This window comes from Solea senegalensis, linkage group LG5 (genome assembly GCF_019176455.1).
Source record: "Solea senegalensis isolate Sse05_10M linkage group LG5, IFAPA_SoseM_1, whole genome shotgun sequence".
Taxonomy (NCBI): domain Eukaryota; kingdom Metazoa; phylum Chordata; class Actinopteri; order Pleuronectiformes; family Soleidae; genus Solea; species Solea senegalensis.
The window spans coordinates 3,084,443-3,094,420 of NC_058025.1; the positions used below are offsets into that span (position 1 = coordinate 3,084,443).

The 9,978-nt window shown below is 40.4% G+C and overlaps 1 protein-coding gene across 1 annotated transcript; it reads right to left on the reverse strand.

Annotated features, from left to right (window-relative positions):
* Positions 1-589: 589 nt before the first annotated feature.
* LOC122769391 (carnitine O-acetyltransferase-like) lies at positions 590-8,922 on the reverse strand. Its single transcript, XM_044025907.1, has 14 exons — positions 8,862-8,922; positions 7,894-8,184; positions 7,234-7,352; positions 6,644-6,697; positions 6,183-6,348; positions 5,821-5,995; positions 5,387-5,565; positions 5,033-5,133; positions 4,597-4,716; positions 3,907-4,029; positions 3,634-3,769; positions 2,637-2,699; positions 1,654-1,782; positions 590-1,184 (listed from the first exon to the last, which is right to left on the reverse strand). The coding sequence occupies exons 1-14, from the start codon at positions 8,886-8,888 to the stop codon at positions 948-950; spliced, it is 1,920 nt and encodes a 639-aa protein (XP_043881842.1). The 5' UTR covers positions 8,889-8,922; the 3' UTR covers positions 590-947.
* Positions 8,923-9,978: the final 1,056 nt, after the last annotated feature.

The following is a 9,978-nucleotide window of genomic DNA, read 5'->3' on the forward strand; positions in this document are numbered from 1 at the left end:
AAATGCTTTACAGAGAAACTATTAAAACTGTTTTTAAAGCAGAGGAGAGTTACAAGGTGGAGCACACAGAATGCAAACAGACAAGTTAAAGGACAAATTAAAGGATGTTAAACTTAAAACTTAAAAAATGCTTTAAACACAAACGTTTCTCCAGACTTTATTGCTGTCTAAACGCAGATACACCTCAGAGCTTTTCCGATGGTTCAGAGTTAAAAAATTTGTTAAATATTCAAGTGTACGTCAGGTGAGGACACTTCTTTAAGTTTTCCTCCCGTCTCCCAACTGTCTTTGTACTCTCTTTGTTAAATTAAATTGTTACTTTCACTCTGTCAAATTTACAGTGTAGAAGAAGCATCCATTTTAAGGCTTAACGGGTTTATTGTACCATATTATGTTAAGTTTTATAATCTCTCTGTGATTAGTATCAAGTTATCATAGAAAATGCCAGATTCTGCTACAGAATGTGCCGGAACTCTCACCTTTAATTCCTGCAAGGTAACATGGGAATATGAATAAGGTAGATTTTTTTTTTTATTATTTCCCAACACAGCTGGATGTTTGATGAAAGCAAACAGGAAGAAAGGATTGGTCAGGTTTAATTTGCCTCGAGCCATTTAATAGCAAGCTCAATCTCAGTCAGGCTAACATGTTTACATGACATTAAGAAAAGTGACGTATTGTCTTAGTTCGATAAAAATCTGACTTTTATCGAACTAAAATCTGAAGGAGGACGGAATGTGTGTGAATGATTTGAAGAAAAGGTCTGAATAATCAGGGCAGCTAAAGAAGAGGGGGTGCACTCAAGGGACAAAACTACAGAGTAGAACAGGAATCTCCAAAGGCAAAACAACAGAAAACTTTAGTGCTTAAAAAGTTAAAAAAGGAAACCTTCATGTCCAAAGTGTCACAAAATGCAAAAGCACAACCTCTTTCACGGCCGTACAAATCTATTGCTTTACGTTTGTCTTGGTGTCGACTGTATGAAGATCAAGCATTGTTCTCATGTCCAGCAGTGTGTCCACCAAAGCCTGGTTCAGCTGTGCAACATTATCTCCTTTGTTGGTATTAGAATGCAGGTAGGTCATTATTAAGTTTATGTGGTCGTCCTTTATATTGTATATCAAGTGGTATTGGCCAGCTTTTTCAGGCCCAGCTGTTCCTAAAAATCCATTCATGGATGTCCCCTAATTTTTAAGAAGAAAGGGAAGAGTTCAGTGGTTAGTAATAAATGGAGAGAGAATCTTCTATTGGACACAAACAAAAAGGTGTCATGTTTACTAGTCATGTTATAAGAAGATTTTACACTTCATTTGAAAAAATAAAATGCTTTAAGAACGTGGTAGTATGACTATTTCTCATGTAAGACGACTTAAGGTCTTGACATTCAATGGCGGCTTCCACCCCTTGGCCTTAATGCACAGATTTCCCGTAAATATTTTAATGATATCATGAACTATAGCTGGCGAAAGGCCGACAGGCCTCATAACCACTCATTTACCTCACCTGTTACCAATTAACCTGATGACTATGTATGTTGCAGTTGTCGCATTCAACAAGTGATATGTTTAATTATTAGTGCTCTTTGAGAATATTTACTTTCTCTCCGTCCTTCTATCCTTTTGTAGTGTTTATAGTTTCATACCCAGCTCTTACCTGAGTTGCTGAAATGTCCAGGTTGTAGGCTTTACCAGGCCAGATCTTTTCAGAGAGGGGGATTTTTTTCTCAACAGCCTGCATGTGAAGACCCATCAAGTGCTCATTAATGTTCTGGCCACTCCTTACCTGATTAAAAATGAAAAAAAGGAAGAAAATTGTGTTTCTGAGACCGTGTGTGTGTGTGTACACTGTATATGTATACACTGTATATATACATACCTTCCAAGATAACTACTCCCCGCCTAACTCTGTAGATTTGTTTCTTACTTTGTCATCTATGGTACAGAACCATAAATACTTTTCAGATGCTTTGGTGTAGTAATGATGTGCTCACTGTCGCAGCAAAGCAACATAATATCACTGTTGTCTTCTGACGATTTAATTGATTCAATAATCAGTGATTAGTCAACTGTCAAAGTTGTTGTTAGCTGCAGTCCTAATGGGCTCACTGATACATGAGGTTTATGAGGGAGCGAAGGCTGGCCAATGTTGTCAAGCCCAAAAGAAGAGTGACCATAGCTTTAACTGCTGAAAACGTTAATCTGGAAATGGACCATGGAGCAATGGAACAACTCTTCATAGAAACCAAACTCCCTGTTGACTTATTCAAGATTTGTTTATAGACCACAACAATGACTTTTTGTCTTCACATTTTCCAGACCTCAAACCAATCATGCATATGTGGGATGTACTGGGAAAACAAAAACAAGTCTGATCCATGGAGGCCTCTCTTGCAGTATGAAGGACTTTAATGACCTGTGACGGCATTGTGTTGGATACCACGTCATACCTTCAAAGGTCTATTGGAGTCCTTGCCTCAACAGTTTAGGGCTTTTGAGATAATGTTACAGCTGCCTGGGCAAAATGCAATAAGTTTAAAGTCCCAGATAGTTTTGTTTCTTGCATATCAGTGAATTCTATTGTCATAATAAGCCTCTGTGCAAAGCTAAATATCTATGGTGCTGTGAATGATAACTCACCATGTCAGTGAAAGAGCTGTGGGCTGTTATAGCTTTCCTCAATAAATCAGCCTTCTCTGAAATCTGTAGGAAATAAACAAACAAAAGAAAGAGTGTTATAACTCCTCCCGTAGTGTTTTATTATTACTTAGGCATTTTTCGTCCCATTCATTTTTGGTTCCGCTATGAAAATCCATCCCCAATGTGCCATTAGCATGCAGACAGGACCAAAACCAGGAACTCTATCACTGTTGGATCACAGCACTCTTGTCATAAATCCACTAAAAGCTCTGACTGAAACTTAACTTCTATTTGTCTTTCAACTGTACACATCTGGCATTACAATGCATCCTTGATGTTTCTCCTGTGTCCTCTTGTGATTGAATGTGGCTTTAACTGCCCTCTTTTTTTCAAAAACAAACCAACGTCATGACTCGGGATCTTGTTCATGAGTGAGGGATAAATGGAACGGGAGTTCAACAGGCGGACCGGGGGAACTTCTGCAGTGATGCTGGACCAGTTTGTTGTGGGGAACGGGGCTAAGCCGAAAGGCGAAGCTCTCGGTTTACCGTTTGATGTACATGCTAACCCTCATCTATGGGCGTTCATTTTGGGTAATGACCAAAAGAACAAGATTGTGAATATAGGTGGCCTAAATGAGCTTCCTCCACAGGTTAGCTGGGCTCAGCCTTAGAGATGTGGTGAGGAGCCCAGACATCGGGGAGGAGGGTCAGAGTAGAACCACTGCTCCTCCACGTCGAGGAGCCAGCTGAGGTGGTTCAGGCATCTAGTTAGGATGGCTCCTGGACACCTCCACTGTGGAGGTGTTTCAGTTATGTCCTTCTGGGAGGAGACCCAGGGGATGACCCAGGACATGCTGGAGGGATTATATCTCTCAGCTGGCCTGGGAATGCCTTGGAATCCCCCCAGAGGAGCTGGTAGAAGTGCCCAGAGAGAGGACTGTCTGGATTACCTTGTTAAGGCTGCTGCCCCCAAGAGAGAGGTGCATGGGTCAAACCTTTGTTTTGGGATCATCAAAGGCCTTGACAAAGGCAACGGAGGCAGTAGAAGTTGAATTCATTGTAGCAATTCTTCCCAGTCTGAACATACGCAGGGTGGCATATTCCAGTTGAATAGAGCACTGCAGGTGCATCCTGATGACGACATCAACAGCAAAATGTTTTCGATAAACATAACATTAAACTCACATGCAGAGCTTTGTTTGATTTACTTACAAACTATAAAGCTGTAAAGAGTGAAAATCTTGCCACATTCATTTTCAGCCCCTCACCTGTAGTAGGCCAGCTGTACAGCCATTTGAACGAAACCATCAGGACTCATCTTGTAGGCCTTAATGGCATTTTTTCCAAAGTGCTCAAAGATTGTATATGTCACATTCAGGTTTTGGATCAGTCTGCAGAGAAAATGGGAGAATTTTCTTGACACAGAAAAAGTAGGTGATCTGCTGCAAAAAAATGTGCCTACCCACTTGTGATTAAAACACTCTGCCCCCCTTTACACCTGGCATTAAAATCAGTTTTTCTGTGATTATGCATCTCTGAAATAAGTTGGCGGCTCCAAGCACAGTTAACGTGAAAGCGGCAACAAAATTCCGCAGTCTCCTCTGCTTTTGTCAATTTGTTCGTCCCTGCTTCGAAAAGCAAAGAGGACACCATACAATAGTGCAACTTTACATCTGGCTAACGTTGTTGTTGATATGGGGGCACACAGGACGTGATGTTGTTGTCTGCTGCTGAAAATCTTTGCTGAAGAGGGGGTGGTGATGTATGGTAGGGGATGACTGTGATTAGATAGCAATCAGATCTTAATGTGGACACAGGTGTGAATGTATGTGATGAAGCACTAACTGCAGAAAACTCATTCTAATGGCAGGTGTAAAGGGGGCCTGAGACCTGATCTCAATAACAGGTCTGAACATGGTCTGTGTACCTCTTTTATCTCTACTTTAAACTACCCTCACATGTCAATGTGCTGCTTGGCATCTTCGATGTCCTTCTTTATCTCAGGTGTGATGTTGAAGTGCAGTTTCTGTGGATTGGGCAAAGCCTCCATGGAAGACTGAGTTGTCTGTAGCTTTTTCCTGTTTCCACACACAAGGTAAAGGCAATAGTACATTGTCAGTTCACCATTTTTGGGTAAACTTTTCCTTTAAATTATTAACATTCTGAATATTAAATATGGAATGAATGTGCACTTAAAGATCTGAAATGATAGCAATATATTTTTGATATGTAGATAGTACATAGTTTATAAGTTGCTCTCTCATTAATGCTTGTTGTAGGTCAGTAGTTGCCTGTGCTCATCACCAAGGGGATACAACATCTTGAGCAATGAAGAAGACTTCAAATCAAATATACCCACACCTAGAGAATCACATTTGTTCTTGATCAGCTTACATGTATTCCATAGCATAGCCAATAAACTTATTGGAGACTTCTCCATCCATATTTGTGTGCATAAAATTTAGACCGCAACTTCCATCCTCTGCAACAATTACCTAAAAACAAAAGACAAGACAAAAGAGGAGACAAAAAAACAAGCAGAAATTTTAAAGGCCCTGATATGCACCACGTACGTGACGCATATTGTGTCATCAACGTGCAGGGAAATTTTGGAACCGTGTTGGGTGCGCATGGACAGCGCATGCAGTGTTGGATGAGGACATTGGGTTAACAAAGACAACAAATAAGAACATATTGTTTAAAAAAAAAATATTAACAAAATCTACAAATTCTGATGAAGCATGTCACCTGAATCCCTTGGTCGAACCAACGATTTCCACTGTTGTATTGGCTTCCTCCACCGTGCAGTATGTGGTGAATAACGCTGTTGCAGTACATGTCATCAGGCACTGGGGGCATCGCTCTATCCAAGCACACCGCGAAGATACTGCTTTCAACAGCTGACAACGATTCTTTGTTGGTCTTATCTGGACAAAGCAAGGACAAGCATGAAGCATGTCTTTTGCACTGAAAACAAAGAGACATATGCATAAAAGTGGCACCGCCAACCCCAAACAAGTGATTGTCATATTTGTTTGACTCTAGCTATTATATTGTTTGACGTACTGGTGGGCTGTCATCCTGACAATACCAGGTCACTTTTCCTTGCTGACACTTTCAACAAGAACAGAACAGGTTGCTATTTGTACGTTGGACTTTCATGAGAACAGAGTTGTTCTCACCCTTCATGAGGTTAGAGTAGGTTTTGCCCCAGATGTCACGGTGCTGTGAAGTGAGGATGCCCACAGGCTCCATGTTGGTCAGTGACGATGAGTTGCAAATCTTCTCCAGCTGAACGCAGAGTTGGCCAACTGTCAGCGGCATCTCATCACTGTTGTACACGTCCAGCACAAAGAACTGAATCCAAGGAGACACACGAGAGCAAAAAAAAAACATTTGTTCATAAGATCTTGAATATCTAGTCATTATTCCAAGTATGTCTTCCCATTAGCACCAATGGGGAATGGTATAGTTCTCTGCCAGTGAATGAATTCCAGGACATCGGCAATTATTTGATTTGGGCCAGTGATTAGGAGTCACTTACCTGGCAGTTGTGAACCACAGTGATGTGTTTGGGAGGGTTGGAGCTCTTGCCATAGAATACCAATGTGTCCGTCTTCAGACCAGGAGGACAACAGCTTGACATCACCTTCTCATACTGCTTCATACACAGTGGCTTCCCTCTCATGTAGTCAACTGGTAGTTCCTCACTGTAAAACAGAAAGTCAACAACACTGTCACACATACATTATTCTTCATTGTATTAGTCATTGCATATTAGTCAGGATGAGATGGCTTTGGTCACATTATTGGAGGATATGGGTGTGGTTGGAGTTACAGAAGAGAACACAAGGGATAGGACAAGATGGAGGCAAAATGATTCACTGTGGTGACCACCAAAGGGAGAACCCGAAAGAATAAACAGATGTATTATGTAACATTAAACCACAGAAGAAGAATGAAACAAAATGTAACTCTCTGTGGGAAAAAAAGTTCAATACTCACTTGTCAATTGTTGTCTTTAAATTCAACAGAGCAACTATAAACTCGGCAGCAAACCTATAAAGAGAGAGGTTATTCGTAACTGACCGTCCACTCAGTCCAAGTTACTGTTGCGTGGTGCTCACTAAAATCATGTTGTCAGTACCTGACCCGCATCTGAAACCCAATTTGGACTATGCATGTGTAAAACACAGCTACTTCCTATTGAAACCCTCACTTCAATCACAACCTGGGAGACGGCCTTTGTAACAGGAATTATCCTCACTTTTGCACATGCATTGAACAAACACTTGTTGAGTTACTGTCTTCGATTTTAAGGTTTTCAAACTTGGTGGTGCTGATTTAACTGTATGATCCAGACTGTTGCCATTTACAAAATACGTTTTTTGAGACAAACATTGGATTAATGGTTTTCCTCATTTTGTGAGCATTGTTTAAGACCAGGAATCAGAGTTAAATTGTCTATGTATGTTTACTTCCAAGTAAAGCAGTAACTTTGATATGGTAATAAAGACAGTGAGCGTCGCCCCCTCTTTATGACCTTTTCTGGCAAATACACTGACCTTGTCAGGAACAGCAGTCCTCATGCTCACCTTATTTGTTCACGCTTATCCCTGAAGATCTTTCGGGGACAGACCTGTACAGGATTTCTGTGAATCACTGCAGGTTCCCGAGTGTTCAGATAATCATTCTGAACATAATAATCTGTCAACTATAAACAGTTACACTCAGTGTCACATATACATATGTAATTACATAATTGAACAGATCAGAGCAGTTCATAAATATATAAGGTTGATGGATGTTGTGAAGGAGGACATGAGGACAGCTGGTGTAACAGAAGAGGACACAAGAGATTGGGCAAGATGGAGGCCAAAGGCGACCACCAAAGGGGGAAGCCGAAAGAAGAAGAAGAAATCAGTATGTCCCCCATTCGAATAAAATTTTTTACGCTGAAGATGCAGTCGATCATAGTTCAGCATCCACATCCAGCCTGGCTGTCTCGCAGCTGCAGCTACATTGAGCTTTATAATTGTAGCCGTTCAAGTCTCTAGACAGTAGTCCAATCAAACAGCATGGTTCAGCTACACCTGAAGATTGACTTACCCGAGCGTCGCAACATATAGTGACATGCCCAATGCCGCTATGTGAATTTGTAACATGCAGCAAACAGAAAATGAACCAGACCACAGTAAATAAAACAGATGCCATGTCTCAGTAATTATATGTACAGTTGGTGCAGTGCAGCTCACCCAGTTCTCAGTGTCGCATGCTCTCTTCTCCAGGCCCTCCTGTAGTTTCTCTCCAACCCCGCCTTCTTTCAGAAACTCGGTCACCACCTTTTTTGTGTCATTCAGCTCATCCATCCCCATAATGGGCTCCAGAATTTTGAGATAACGCTCACAGGTCTGCTTCAGTGAAGGAACAGGCAGACGGGGCAGTCCGTCCTGCTGATGAATGCCTCTGCAACCAACCTGAGTTCCTGGTTTCAACCAGTGACTGAATGTCATCATATTAGTGGGTTTCACTGTCCTCACTTTTGCCTGAAGAATAGAATAGAAGAAAGATCTCAAACAGGTGTGTGAATGTGAAAACAACAACAAAACTTGATTATTTCTCTCTCTTTTTTACCATTTAAACCAAAAATGAAGTAACAACAGTCTAAAGTTTTCATTTCAAACCAGAATGTGTGTCAGCAAAATACAATTTTTTTGTCAGTAATTCAAGATGTAGTTCGGATCCAATCCACCCGACACAGGGTATCCAATTAACCTAATTCTGAATTTTGTGTGGGAGAGAACATGCAAAGTCTTAAATGTTGGCTTGTAGATCAGCAGAGCCTTGAATAGAAATCAAAACCTTCTAGTTAAAAGACAACTCAGCCGACCACAGAGCCACCGTCACCCATACTTTACTGGACCTGATTGAAGCTTTTGGTTTTGTACAGTGTATATATATACATGTATACACATCCCTATTGGCTTTTATAGTTTTGTGAGAACACACATTTCACTACATAAATATCTTTGGTTTAAAACTGCAAAACTGATGATGTGATGACACACAGACCAACTGGATTAGTTATACTAAAGAAAAGACACCCCCTTCTAACTTGAATGTGTACAACATGAATTTAATCAGCAGCATAGGTGGTTGTAAGCATCTATTACTTCAGCGTCTCACTATTTACACTGTGAAAAAAAATGTCTTAATTACTTACCAAAGTTCTACTGAAAAGTCCCAACATTGTGCTTTTCGAAAAAATTCTTTGTACAAGGTACTGGAAGGTAGAATCTGGAATGCCAGAGGAAGTTGTCTGCAATGCTTTTAGCTCTCAGAAACTTGTCAGACTTGTCAAACAAAGACTATAAAAGTTCTACAACCCCTCACGTGTTTTTTAAAGAGAGTAGCACAAATCAAGAGCCGGAACGAGTCATGGCTTCAAAAAGGAAGGTTTCTTTGTAAACAACCAACAAGGAATGATATGATACGTCAGTGTTGATGTCTTCACGTATTGACAAATGTGGGAAACGCTGCAAATGTTAGGAGCATGTCATAATGTAGAACCCTGCAATTAACGTTTATTTTCTAATTTCTAATTAACCTCACGTGGGCCAGTCAGGGAGCCGTAGAATGCCCAGGTCTGCTATAGCACCTCCTACTGGCCATAAACTACTATGGCAAACAAGTCAATCTAAGAGTATTAATAGGTTATTTCACAATTCACGTTCTCTTTCAGTGGCAGTAGGAAAACGCACGTTTTGAAGTTTTATTTGTAGGATACCTCTGCTTTTTTTTCACGAAATCCCATTGTTTCCAACCTCAGTTTACAGAATATAGAACACTTCAGAACAGTATAGAAATGGTTACTTTGCTCTAATAACCACTCTCTTAGTATTCATTTAATGCTTAGTATAGCATTAAATTATTAAAAGCGACTGTATCTTTTTTTTTTACATATCAAGTGTTTTTCAGCTCTTCATACGTTTCCATTATTTCCATCATGCTTTTTTCATTTCCTACAACTAAAGGAAAGCAAACAGGAAGACCAAAGAAATCATTTTATTTGGAACGGTTCATTATCAATTTGATGTGATACAAAAAAAGACAAAATATATAAGGTCATTCAGTGATTTATTTCAGCATGTTTGGTTTCACAGCTCCTCATTTAACCATCTATTTCATGGATGGCATCTGCTCCCTTGACGGGATGAGGGACCCTTGCAACACAGTGAGCACCAATACTGTGACAATAATAGAAAGTTGTTGGAAGGTGAATTTGGCAGTTTGGCTGACGCCACACAGGAAAGGGTGGAGTCACCTCCTACGTGCAAGAG

What these genes read in the sequence shown, in the direction of transcription:
- LOC122769391 (XM_044025907.1), bottom strand. Translation starts at nt 8,888, where the DNA reads ATGTTGGGACTTTTCAGTAGAACTTTG. An exon ending in GACTTTTCAGTAGAACTTTG is followed by an intron (nt 8,185 to 8,861) that starts GTAAGTAATTAA and finishes TCTATTCTTCAG; the next exon opens with GCAAAAGTGAGGACAGTGAA. An exon ending in TTGATGATCCCAAAACAAAG is followed by an intron (nt 2,700 to 3,633) that starts GTTTGACCCATG and finishes TATTTCCTACAG; the next exon opens with ATTTCAGAGAAGGCTGATTT.